Raw genomic sequence first — 14,575 nt, 5'->3', positions numbered from 1 at the left:
ATGGAGGCCCAATATGGCCCATATTAGGGCACAACTATTTGGTCTATAGTACAAGACAAGACGGGTAATTAAATCATACCAAAATCACTCCAATAACTCCAATAACGTTGGTTAACAAAAATAGACGTAGGTCATTTAGTAAATCATCGATGATTTGAACACCAAACTATGATATAACCCTTGCTAACCAATCAGCACATCTATTAGCCTCTTAATGATCACGTTTGACTTCACATTTCTAATCTCGTCGTATCAACTCCTTATTTAATAGCATTAACGAGATGTAAAATCACCAGAAGTTCAACATAACGAAATATCCTATTTCACCTCTACAAAAGACCTTAGCTAGCTTATTGGTGAAATTTATCCTAATGGGTACAAATTCACAATTTTTGCAAATATTGTGTATGAAAATAAGGAGCTAGTGTAGAAAATGTGTGATTAGTGATGGATTTGTTATCACATAAATTGAAATAGAGAAATTATAAATCTCGTCAATTTGATTAAAAATCGAACATATTGAACTATTGAAGCAATAACATTTAAATATGTTAATAAAATAACAATAGAACTAATTAAAATCTCAAGATATATTTATTATGTGCTTTGATATATTGAAGGGATAGCAATCTAAGGTTGGTAGTAGCTAGCTAGCACCATTAAAAGTGTGTGGTTAATTACATAGAGTCAACTTATAGAATAATGCAAATCACCATGGGAGAACATAACATAATATTAGAAAAAGTAACCACTTCCCACACCTAGAAGGTCACAAGTTCGACTCTTGTTAATACTATCTCAATCAAACTCGTTGCATATTGTCTTTTTAGTGCAATTTATCCTTTTTTTTTTTTTTTTTTTTTTTTTTGGTTTGTAGTTTACTGACTAATGATTATTACACAGAAGTGAAGTAGTAAACTTAATAGGCACTTACGGAAAAGAAAAGGGAGCATGATGAAATCATTAACTTTGTGAAATCTTAAATTAAGCAAACGGGAAGAAACATTGGAAATCATCCTCATCATCAATGTTTTCTTTTTGGTGTCCACTATAAAGGGTTACAATCAATGAAATGAAGCTTTACTTAGTTTCCTAAGATCCCATAATCTTTTTGAATGTGGGAATTTGAAGGTCTGTTGTGTTACCAATTTTAACCCATTCATAAAAATGTCTATCGTCAACTTAATGACTTGATTAGTCACTTTGAGTGAAGGGTTGAGTTCTGCTTGAAATAATTTTGATGTTGATGTTAAAGCTTTAATTAGTCATTGGTATAAAGAAGGAGTTTGGCCTAAAGTGATGGAGGAGAAAACAATGTTAGATTGATTGGAATGGGTTAAATTAGATTCTCAATGGTTGACTTGATCAACGTCATTCGAGTTTTTCGACTCTAGCTAATCAATCTTGATATTGTCTTTAAGAATTGCAAAGTTTGTTATGTTAGCACGCACTATACTCCCAGTTTATCTTATAAATGCAACATTTAAGTTGAACATTGAAAAAGAACTCAATAATGTTACTATAGTCCTACATAATATGCTTCTTGGTGTATCCCGAGTGACCAAAATCTCATTTATTCCTTCTCATTGTCTATTTATGCTTTCACCAATAATCATGTTAAGAGAATTAAGACCCGTAGTTTATATTGGAATTACTGGATTAATTAACACCAATATGTGTTTATAATTGCTATGATAATGAGTTTAACTAACTAATTTGGTTTTCAATTTTTTAATATCGGAAAAATGTGTGTGTGTATATATATCATTTTGCCCACTAAATTAATCTTATAGAAAAAAAAGTATAATTGTTTATAGTATTTATTTTTAAAAAGGTGAATTGCATTAAACATATTCATTAGTTAGATGATTCTAACAAATTGTATAATCATTGCTTTGATTGTATAATAAAAAAGAAGTAGCTATTATGAATACCAAGTCACTTAAAGTGAAATAAATGCACATAGCTAAGTGATGCAAAGATCAATATAATCATGTAAAAGTCTCAATGATGTTGATTTAGTCACTTAGAATTAGGTTCTTTGTAAGTATCAGTATATATGTGTACAAGGCCAAACTTGTACTTTGTGTGAGTGTGATTCAAACACTACACTCTACTTAATATAAAAATTTTGGTAGGATTCGAACATTGCACAAATTGGTTTACTAAGACATATCACACTATTTATCTCCGATCCTCTACAAGACTTTAGGAGGTCATAATAAAACCAAATTCGTACTTCCTTTTTTTAGTCCTTGGTAGGATTCGAATCATGCACTCTATGGCTACTAACATATTTGGTAGGATTCAAGTCATGGACTTTAATTTGTGGTGACTAACAAATCAAAACTTGTTTTCTCAAAAAAAAAAAAAAAAAAAAAAAAAAAAAAAAAAAAAAAAACAACAACAACAAATCAAAACTTGTGAATTTATTTTGATTTAGTTTATCAAGTCTATTTATAATTGAATTCTTTGTAAGTATCAATACATATAGCAAGCTCTTGGTTGCTAGTTCACTAAGACAGATCACACTATTTACCTTCTCTATAAAGATGAGGGTCAAACTCATACTTTTCGGGTCTTTGATAGGATTTAAACTGTGCACTCTACTAGCATACTTGTTAGGGTTCGAACCTTATTACACTTTACAATGGTTAACAAGAAAAACTTTATACACTTAATTATATTCTAAAAAAAAAAAAACTTTATAAATTTATTTTGAATTAATTGACTAGTTAGTCAGCTATAACTCGAGCAATTAAATGTATATATATGTTAATTGGGACCCAAGATTTAGAAAGTTAGGCTGATGCTTCACGTCATGTCAACATTCTGCAGGCTGCAGCCAATAATCTCCCAATAAGCAGGCCGGTTATTGGAGTTTGAACAAACCGGCATCATATCCTTACCTTTCTCACCACTGCAAACAACCCATTTTAAGCCATTAACACAAATTTCTGAGCTTCAATTCATTAATAATCTCAAGATCAGATATACACAAAAAGATATATCTGCTGCAGATATATATACCAAAAAGTTTGGCTCTTTCCACTATGATCAACTCAAGAATGTGGCCTCCACAATCCCATATATACATGCAGATCAGAGCTGAGAGAGAGAGAAAGAGAGAGAGAGAGAGATGACACAAGAATGTAGTCATCACTCATTCACACTTCACATCCTCCATTCAAATCTCAGTCACTTCTTTCCTCTAACTCCACTATTAGATCATCTTTCCAGTGGTGGAGATTAGCTTTCAAATTATATATATTGTCATTTTATAGGAAAAGATCGACAGCAAATGAGGCCTGGCCTTCAAATAATGTCTGTCTTCATCTTATGATTTTCCATGTTTATTAAACACAAAGAATGATATATATGACACCTGTATTACTTACAACTTGCTTAGTAGATACTAAACATATTTCTTCAACCATACAATAATAATCAACACAACATATCCACATGTATTTAACTATTGAATGGAAGGAACTTTTCCATCCTATCCATCCTCAACCACAGGTCAAAGGTACGATCCTTGGTTTTGAATATGTAGCAGCCTTAAATCTTTAGTGCCTACAATTCCCCAAAAGGAGATTAGTCACATTTATTTATCATATTGTTTTTATCCTAAGGTTAGAATTTGAATATAGTAGTAATATATAACATGTAAAAACTTATCCAAAACTGTGAACTCGATCAAAAGACATACGATAGATAATCAATGATTAGGTTTGAATTTCTCTCTCAAATATAGCAGATGACATTTGAAACTTATAGGTTTATCCAAGAAATTAAACAGTCAAGAACATATCATATAATGGCCTATAGAAGACTAAACTTGGTATTAACTCGAATTCATATATAAGAGTTTTTTCCCAAAATGGTCCCTCGACTATTGCTCATTCTCAATTTTGCATTTCGACTTTCAATTGCACCTAATGTAGTCCCTTGACTTTCAAAAACTCACCCAATTTGGTCCTCCGTTACATATTCCGTCAAATCAGTGTTAAAATGGAGGGCATTTTCGTCCATTTACCTATTGTTAGCCTAATAAATATTGAGAAATAGTTGAGGGACCGTTTTGAGAATAGTCAAGGGACCATTTTGGGAAAAACTATTTTATTTATTTCATTTTTGTTTATTTTCATTTTTTAGACTCTATAAAATTAGAATTTCTATACATTTTTTTTCTTACAAATATAAATACTTAAAATCGTGCAATCCATCCTAAAAATTTTTAACTTTTTTTACAGACTTTTTCCCTCTATCTAAATATACAAACTATTCCTATGCAGATTTACAATAAGTTTCGTAAATTTTATAAATACTCATTTTTTAAGCACCGATTAAAATAATTCTTAGTCACATCCGTAATACTAAATATATTACTTTGGATTTTTTATAAATAAGATATAATATTATTAAACTCAAATAATTAAAAATAATGTGCGCACATCACAAAAGATTTTATGATTGACTTAAAAATTAACTATAAATTTTATTGTTGAATACAAATTGACAATTATTAAACATTATTTTTAATAATTATTGTGTCCCGTGTAATATACTAAAATTATTAGGTAGGATTTTTATAATTAAGGTATAATTTAATTAAATCAAATTTTTTAAAAATAATGTGTCCACATTACAAAATAAATTATACTTGCCTTAATAATTAATAATTAATAAAAAAATAAGAAGAGGAAAACATATAAAAGATGTCATACAATATCTTAAATAATGTAAAATAATATAAAATTTAATAATTACTTCGAAATCAAATACAGAAAATATTGCAGGAAACATTGACGAGATTTTACTTTCGGCTCACCTGAGAAGTTTACTAGAAAAATTTACCTTTCGGTCCAATATTTTCCCTACATTTTACACTCTTTGGGTGTCTACGCTTGAAAAAAAATATTATTTTCAATGGTAAAAGTAATATTTAATGTGATACATAGTGATTGATTGTCTATGAACATAAAAAATTAAAAAAAAAAAGAAGAAGTATATGAGTATTTATGAAATTTACAGAACTTATTGTAAAACTTATAGGAATAGTTTGTATATTTAGAGGGGAAAAGTCTGTAAAGAAAGTTAAAAATTTTGAGGTTGGATTGCGCGATTTTAACTATTTATATTTGTAAGAAAAAATGTATAGAAATTCTATTTTTATAGAGTGTAAAAAATGAAATAAATAAAATAGTTTTTCCCAAAATGGTCCCTTGACTATCCTCAAAACGGTCCATCAACTATTTCTCAATGTTTATTAGGCTAACAATAGGTAAATGGACGAAAATACCCTCCATTTTAACACTGATTTGACGGAATATGTAACGGAGGACCAAATTGGGTGAGTTTTTGAAAGTCGAGGGACCACATTAGGTGCAATTGAAAGTCGAAATGCAAAATTGAGAATGAACAATAGTCGATGGACCATTTTGAGAAAAAACTCTATAATTTAGCAATGATGACTTTGTGATTTACCAAAAAAAAAAAAAGAAGATCAATTTCCTTTGAACAAGGTCTCAAATTTGAATTATTAACAGTTAATTTAATTTACTCTGAACCAAATCAAGAACCAACATGCATGACTACTACTTATACACGAAAGATTTTTATTTTTTTGGGTGGCGAGAGAAATACGCAACTACTACCTAAGGGTGTGCACTGCGTAAACTTCGCTCATGTATGTGTAATAGTCTGCAAATCATAAAAGAAAGGTAAACTGAACTAAGAAGCTAGACTCTATATGACAAGCTCGACCGATAGGATGATGGCAATAATCAAACACATAACCTGGTACGAGATAAACAACATTAGTAGTTTTTTTTTTTCTTTTTTAAATAAATCTGATTGTGGATTAAAGCAAAGTATTCAAAGATCATCACAAGCTAAGTCGTCAAAGTCTACGCCACCAAAATAAATTTGACGATAATCTATCATCATCCAATGTATAACCCCACAATCTCACATATATTATGTATATATTAAGGGTTCAATAAATGACTTATTACCCAATTATTAAAGCACACGAAACACTGATTTTGTTTTGTACTAAGCGTTGATTATCGAGGCTGCCTCCTTGGATCTAGTCAGCTTCGTTTGTTTGTATTACTAAACTTTATTGAATTAATGCCAAGTGTTAGCAACTACACCGATCATGCTGTTTAGTCAAAGAAAAAATGTTGTTGTACTACGTTACATACGTTGTTTGTTTGTTGAGGATCGCACTAAGGATTCAAACCAGATGGGTTTAGTGCACATGTTAGGTGACCTCTCAACTCACCCTTTCTATTTCAACATTTTCTTTCAATTGTGATATATGCATTATATGTGAGGACAACAAATTTAATTAGGTTTTAAACATTTTTCTCATGTGATATAAATATGTATTATTATTTGATAATATTTGATAAGTTATCTACTAGCCTACATTTAATGACTAATTAGGTTGAAAAATAGCTTTAAGTAGCTAGTATTGATTATATTACAACAAAATTTATAAACTTTCGTGTGTTGGAAGTGGATGGAAATTGTGTCTGCTTTTTTATGACCACATTATAAACAAAACTTATATTATCACTTTATGGCCGGAAAAGAAAGACCAATGAAAAAGTAGACGGAAAAGGAAAATTCCTCCCCCAACCCCACCCAAAAAAAAAAAAAAAAACTAGTCAAAAATTCATCCATTAGCTTAGTAGACAAAAAAAATTTCATCCACTTAGTTAGTGAATGAAAATTTTCAATGTGTTCTTTTTTGCACACTTATATATAGGTGGACAGAAAATTACGGAGTAAATAAAAATTGGGCTTCTAGCAAAAAATTGTGTAGGTTAAAAAAGCAGATGGAAAATTCAATCAACTTTTTTTATTTAGTCATCATTTGAGGGTATGTAGTTTTGCACCGAGTAAACTTCGCTTCTACATAAATTTTGGTACATTTATTAGTTATTGTTGAGGTTATTATATAAAATTTACAAATTAAAAAGAGATTATAAGTATGAAGTTTGTCCGACACACTAGACTGCCGTATGCACGAGGAGAAAAGGATCTTTAATTAATAATCATATTTTTGTTTAAGTAATTACTAGATTGGCCAATAATAGAATGTGGAAACTAAGCCTTAATTAGTTCTTTGATTATTTAACTTGACATTTACCTAACTGACCCTCTTGAATTGCTCATCATGGCAAGTTGTGACATGACATCAAGGTAATTATCTTGATCCTGCAATGATCTTCTAAGAGCTAGTCATTATCAATTATTTGATTTGGTGTGAAATTGATATGATCGACATATTTATCTTATTGATGGGATTATTTGGTAGCCTAATTGGCTTAGTAAGTGAAAGTGTAGAAAGTAGTTTCCATTTCTCACGTTTAAGATAAACTTTTTGGACGATTGATCCGAATCACAAGTCCGGTTAGGAAAGCTGTTGGGTAACTAGTGTAGGCTAGCAACAGTTAAACTAACAAACTCGGGCATGTAGGAGCGCTGATATAGGTTGTCATAGCTATTTAATTTCTTCTGAAATTGGTTGATATATCTATTGGGTAGATGTTTGGAGGGTCGAGTTCAGCATCCTGCCATCAAAATGCGACATTGACTACTATGCAGGTACAAGGAAATAAAGCTGTTCATTTGCTATTAGCTATAGTTTTTGGCTTGGTGTAGTGGTAAGCGCATGTTTGATCATATAGCAATATTTCTACTAGGAAGTTGTATTATTTGAGGCACCATTAGAGACCGGACAAGTACACGTTATCTTTAAAAAGCGAAATAATTAATAGGATGGCACACGCATGACATGACACAACTATAAAGTGAACTCATCCCGTTGTAAGAAATGTATGGATTTTCCTAAAGATGAAGATGACTGGTCCTTTCCCTTTCAAGGAAAAATGGTGGGCAGGGGATTGATGAGGTTAGTTTGAAGCAAGTATATAGCATCTTCTAAGGTTGTTTTCTTTTTTCTTTTTGTTTTTGAAAGAAATCTAAGGTTGTTTTCTGTGGTTTCAATATCTATCCTATCTGCCTTTGTTTTATAATTGATAATTCCATGAATTGAAACCAAACCCATCACCACAGGTAATGTTTCAAGCTAAGCTATCTAGGACTTTGGTAATGGCATGGGGTCAGTGTCCTTGTTTCAACTTCCTAGTCCTTGTCTCATTATTACCTTTATTTTTCACCAAAATGGTCTGCTCTCATCTCTCTACACTCTTGATTGCACAAAGTTTTCTGCACAAGTTGCCAAATATAATGCCACACTATATTCATATGGTGGCATTGGCAATTTGGCATAGAGATTCTCATCTCCACAGACACAATTTTTCCTGCCACTTATACTACGGTCTAGCTACCGTACGTACATGGAAATTTCTATAATGCTGTTCGACAAATGACGCATCACAGAATATTGGCCTGATTATGTAGTTGTCTATAGTTGATCGATCAGTTCTACCAAACCAATCTAACGATCAGCTTTTCAAATCAAGAAGATTATTAGGCAGTTCCCATCAAGCCACCAAGAGTCTAACTTGTTAACTGCAAGTCAATTAATCGATTAACTTGGCTGAAGTTGTCTGTTATTTTGGTTTGTTGTCCTGTAAGGAAATTGGACCGTCCTTGGTGGATAAGACCTGCAAGGTACGTACTGGATGGGGTATAGTGGCAATAATAATCAGTGAAGAAACGTGTCAGTACAATGCAATCAATCTTTTACTACTAATCAAGTCACAAATCTCAGTTAGTGAGTCCAAACAAAACCTTAATCCCTAGTGGAACAGACCAAGAAACAAAGAAAAAGTTATGGTTGTTATTGGACATAATTAGATAAGCATTAAGGCCGGGTTGGTACCCTTTAATCCTTTATCCATCTAATCTACTATTGGATTAAATCAATTTCATTTAAGGTTTAAGAGCTGGTTAATTGACTTTATCAGTTTAAACTAATTAGCTATGAGTAACTTAGACTGACTTATTTATCTCGTTGTGATCATTTGATGGTTAGGACCACATTAATGCAGACTTCCTCCAAATACACTTTTTGGTGACAATTATAGACTTTTCGATAAATCAAAGAGTTGGCCAGATTAACATTAACCACTCCATAATTGTCATTATCTAAAATGAAGGTTAATCCATGATTGTCATTATCTAAAATGAATGGCTCAGATAAGAGAGTGAATTCCCCAAGATCTTATGTATGGTAGAAGAATAATTAATTAATTAAAAACCCAATAATAATTTATTGGGCATTAGGCATAGCTAATTAATTATTAATTATGATAATAATTGTCGTTTTGGAGACATGAAAATGGGTATACCCTAAATCTGATCTGATGGTCCACTAACTAGCCTTGAAGATCCATGACACATGGAGGCCTTGAGGATAAGGCATCTAGCTGATGATATAAGCATGAAGTGTGCTGATACCTTGCCACACTCCTCAACTTCCGCTCACACCTCCAATATATATCATGCCATATTATATATAAAAATAATAATGATAATTTCAAAAAAAATAATAATAATAAAATACAAAAAGGTGCAACACCGATTTGACTTAAGTGATTTTTTTTTTTTGAGTCATTTAAATGGAAGAAGTTGAGTCATTTATGTTAAATCATAACTAACAGGTTTGGTACCTTTGGGATGATCCTATATATCCAATATCCTTTGACGTACACATCAAAATCAAATTTTTAAACTCGAAATTTGATCAATCAAAATTTAAAATTTTTAGGATATAAAGATGAATGTTTTTGCGTTTGCGATGTATATAAATTATGTCAAAAGCTAAGCTTTATAATCTAGTAACATTATCTTAAAACTGTAAGTATAAAATCACTGGTTGAATTATTCAATTTCTAATGTTATCCATACTATACACGGTTGTGCTTAATGCTTTCGATACCATAAAAAAATTATCAAAAATAATAGCAATGATACACTAATACTACCTAATAATCTTATCTATGCTTTCAAAATTCCAATAATATCAACTCATCTTCATGTAAAAACTTTCAAATTAAAGAGACGAATTTTAGGCTGAACCAACACGTTAGCACTAATTAGCATACATCATTTATTTTAAGATTAACCCCTAAAATAGTTTTTTTTTTTTTTTTAATTGAGTTGTAGTGGCAAACACACCCATCCTTTAATTAACCATGTGCTGTGTATATATATACTGGGCCGGATTTTAAGGCGTGCAAGATGTGCAACCGCGCAGGGCCCCAAAATTTTGGGGGCCCCTAATCCAGCCCTGGCCTAATAGTTAGTATATGTATTTGTGATTATATTGGCCCAAAATTAAATTTTTTACATTTTTCTCTTTGCAATTTTTCTTCAATTTACAGTTTATTTATACTTCGATAGGGTCTCACTTAGTTACTAGCATTGGACCCCCTGCAAATAAAAAAACCAGCCCTGTATATAAATAATTATCACTTTATATATATACCTCCTGCCGCCGCCGCCGGCCCGCGGCCAACACTATATATACATAAACATATATATACTAGAGAGTAGTTTATATTTAGTATTAAAAAAAAAAAAAAAAAAAAACTTAAGAACAACTATATGTCTATATAGCATACTTGTATAGTACTACTACAGCTAGCTAGCGAAGCTGCGGGCTAGTGTCTAGATTAAAGCAACCTGCGATGGATCCGAATATGTGAAATACGGCTCCGATTATGATCTTCATCTTCCATCTCACGTCAACCTCTTAGCTTTCTCTCTCCTCCTCCTCTAATCTCTCTATAAATATCACCCGCCACAGCTTCTTCCTTAATCCTCTCTGCCTGCGCCCATAATATAATATATATACACATAAATACTCCGTCGTATATATCTTCAATTCTCCGGCCACCTTCATTTCTTCTTCATCGGACCTATACACACACATATACTCTGTGTATACTATATACGATATATATTTGGTCATATATGGGGGATAATAACAACGTTAATCTGCCGCCGGGCTTTCGGTTCTACCCCACGGATGAGGAGCTGGTGGTGCATTTCCTCCACCGCAAGGCGGCGCTGCTGCCGTGCCACCCTGACGTCATTCCCGATCTCGACCTCTACCCTTACGATCCATGGGACCTAGACGGTATGGACACTTTTACTTTTTTCTCATCTTTTTTCAAAACAGAAAAAAAAAATAGTACATCTTGTAATATCTGATTGTGCAAATAACTAATTGTAGAAACAGGCACTTATGCAATTACGATTATACACCTTGATTGTGTATTTATGTCATTTTTCTGTAATTACAATTATGTATATTATAACGTCTATTCCTGCATTAGCTGATAACTGATTGTGTAGTTGGCCAGATGTTTATCATAGAAAGTATATATATAATGAATGAATTAATTAAGAATGAAATTTGCAGGGAAAGCTATGGCGGAGGGGAGGAAATGGTATTTTTACAGCAGAAGAACATCGAGAAGAATGACGGAGAACGGATTCTGGAAGCCATTAGGGGTGGAGGAGCCAATCTTCTCCAGCTCCGGCGCCGGCCAGAAAGTGGGGATGAAGAAATACTACGCTTTTTACGTCGGAGAGCCGCCGGAGGGCGACAAAACCGATTGGGTAATGCAGGAATATCGCCTCTCCGATTATTCCGCTTCCACTAGCTCCAGATCATCCTCTAGAAGAAATCGCCATTCCAAGATCGTAAGTCATCATCAAAAGTTCAAATTAAAACTATCACTTTTTGACTCTATTACTGTTCATAGTTATTTTCTCAACTTACTGAAGTATACAGAGTCAATATGACCTTCCTACAACTTTCCATATGTGAGACTAATTTGGTGCCACTGAAACACATGGTTCTGGTTAAAACTATCACTTTTTATCAATTAAAATTGTGTTTTAATGGGTTATAATTTGTGCAGGATTATAGCAAATGGGTAATCTGTCGGGTGTTCGAGGGAAACTATGATAACGGTGGCGGCGGCGATGATGGGACGGAGCTTTCATGTTTGGATGAAGTTTTCCTGTCGCTAGATGATCTTGATGAGATTAGTCTGCCACATTAAGATAATTAATCATTATATTAATTAAGCTAATTAGATCCCATAAGCTTAGGATCTAAATGGCATTGCATTTGCCCAGCTACTGTTTCTACATATATATATATATGTTTTGTTCTTCTTAGCAGAAATTTATGTAACAAAAAAAAAAAAAACTTATAAAAGTTAATTAAATGCAGTATATGTTTCGGATATAATCCATGTCAGATGGACCAATGGGGACGAGGTTTGTCCTATGTAGCACTGTCCAAATAGTGCCACGTGGCAGGTTAAATGTATCAGAATCTAAACTGTGGATGAAACCCCACCCCACCCCCCCACAAACCCCTACCCCACCGCGTGCTATTGCTTCAAAGGTCTGTGCACTCGTGAATCGTGATCTTTTATTAACTAGGATCACATGTAAAAGTTTACGCAATTCACACTTTCGGATAGTAACTACAAATTTTTATCGTCATCCAAAAAAAGTATAAATAAGCAAAATTCCTTTTCTATTTCAAATTGTACTCGGAAATATTAAAGCGAATTTTCATTATCTGTTTTATGTTTATATTTTTCGAATTGATAAGATAGATCAGATATTATATATAGTTGACTAATTAGGACATGTATTTTTATATTGGAGGAATATTTGATGGATTGTGCATTCTTAGAAAATTTGAAAAAAAAAAAAAGTGAAATAAAATGTTTGGCTGCTTCTTCTCATCCTACTTGGTGGCCTTTTAGCTTTTGTGTGGAATGATGGATATTTGGTAGTTGTCTTGTGTCACATAGCAAAGGGACAATTTTTATTTATTGGTGGTTGCTTAGGGAAGCATTGGATCATTGATGATGTAAACACTACAAGCTAGCTAGCTACTACTTCATCCATTATTCTTTTATTTTGTATTCAATTTTGTGATGTGCTAATACTTTTGATTTAATGAAAAGTTCGTAATCGCTTTCCAAATGCATATTTTAAATAATAACTAGTAATGAACTACAAGTAAACAAATCAGTTTAGATTGTTTATAGTTAATCGATTCAAAAAAAATAAGTACCCCTTAAGAGGAATTGAAACTTGGAATCTTGTGGTTACCAAACCAACTACCTAATCAAATTGGTTGAGAGTTGCTCCATCCATGATGTGTTAATACTTAATACCATTCTAAGCCAAGTTTTACTTACATTCTAATGAGGCATTTAGTTTAGGAAATGCGAATTTATCTTAAGTAATAAAATTATCTTACCTATTGACCTTCTCGATTGGAGTCACTCAACTATATATAAGAACCTAAACTAGTTTATCTCTTTGATCTTTTGCTTACTAAGGTCGCAAAGAGAATTTGGATAGTATGCCATTACACCACAGAGGACATTAATTAGCTAAAAAAAGTAATAACCGAACTCATCATTACCTGCAAGTAAAAATTAAAGTAAGTGCTAAATAAATGTTAACATATTTCAAACAAATCATGACAAAGATTAATATATATAACCTCACTACATCAAAGTATTCTTTTTAGGGTAGACTAACGAATCAAACCATTCCTTAATTTGTGCTAATTAATAATCTAGTTCAATTCATACTTAGCTAATAATTAATGCATATACCATGCTTCACCCCAAAGTAATTACAACTTTTTCTTGGTTTTACACTTGTGCAGCATTGCTTTGCCTAATGTGAACCCTGCAATACCCATTTTTACCTATAAACAAAGTATGCCATAATAACAGTAATTGCACGTTTTAGTTTCCCGCAAAAGCACCTTATAATTCAACCATTTTTGGGTTAAAAAAGGGTAAAAAAAAGTGGCACATTGTTTCACATTGCATTACACAACTAAAGCCTTTTGATGAATCTTTGACTGTACATCTGATGAATTTTCTTACCATTTGCAATGGATTTCTTTCTCCAGACTGCATGATTGGTTAAACATAGTATCTTCCTAGAAACTTGCCGACATCTTTACAGCCATGTAAACTCACTTTCCTACAAGTCCAGTGAGTGTTCATTTTAGAGTTAATTCCATTTTTGGTCCTAGATTTATAGGTGGCATTCCACCTTTAGTTCTTTTTTTCAAAACATCCACTTTTGGTCCTAATATTATTATGGCATGACCATTTTTGGTCCTCCGTCAAGAAAATCATTGAAATGCCGTTAAATACAATGACATTTTGATCCTTTTTATACAAAGTAGGTTGACCCGCTATATTTTTTATGTTTATTTTTTGAAACAAAATCAAAATTGAAGACTGAAATGTTCTTGTATTTGACGAAATTTAAACTGTTTTGTTGATGGAGGACCAAAAATGGCCATGCCACAATAATACTAGGATCAAAAATGGATGTTTTGAAAAAAAAGGATTAAAAGTGGAATGCCACCTATAAATCTAAGACCAAAAATGGAATTAACTCGTTCATTTTACTTTTAAAAAAAATAGTTTAAATTTGATTAATATTTAATTATTTAATTAAGTTGTAACAAGTTCTTCTTTTAAGACTTAATTATTTAAAGATTAAATAATTTACACTATAA

General features: G+C 32.1%; 1 protein-coding gene across 1 annotated transcript; it reads left to right on the top strand.

The window, feature by feature from the left end:
- Positions 1-10,669: 10,669 nt before the first annotated feature.
- Positions 10,670-12,250, top strand: LOC116031810 (NAC domain-containing protein 104-like). The gene is made up of 3 exons (XM_031274119.1): positions 10,670-11,128; positions 11,414-11,697; positions 11,919-12,250. The coding sequence occupies exons 1-3, from the start codon at positions 10,963-10,965 to the stop codon at positions 12,060-12,062; spliced, it is 594 nt and encodes a 197-aa protein (XP_031129979.1). The 5' UTR covers positions 10,670-10,962; the 3' UTR covers positions 12,063-12,250.
- Positions 12,251-14,575: the final 2,325 nt, after the last annotated feature.

The sequence above is a fragment of the Ipomoea triloba genome, chromosome 10 (assembly GCF_003576645.1).
Source record: "Ipomoea triloba cultivar NCNSP0323 chromosome 10, ASM357664v1".
Lineage (NCBI taxonomy): Eukaryota > Viridiplantae > Streptophyta > Magnoliopsida > Solanales > Convolvulaceae > Ipomoea > Ipomoea triloba.
This window is presented reverse-complemented; position numbering and strand designations above follow the sequence as displayed.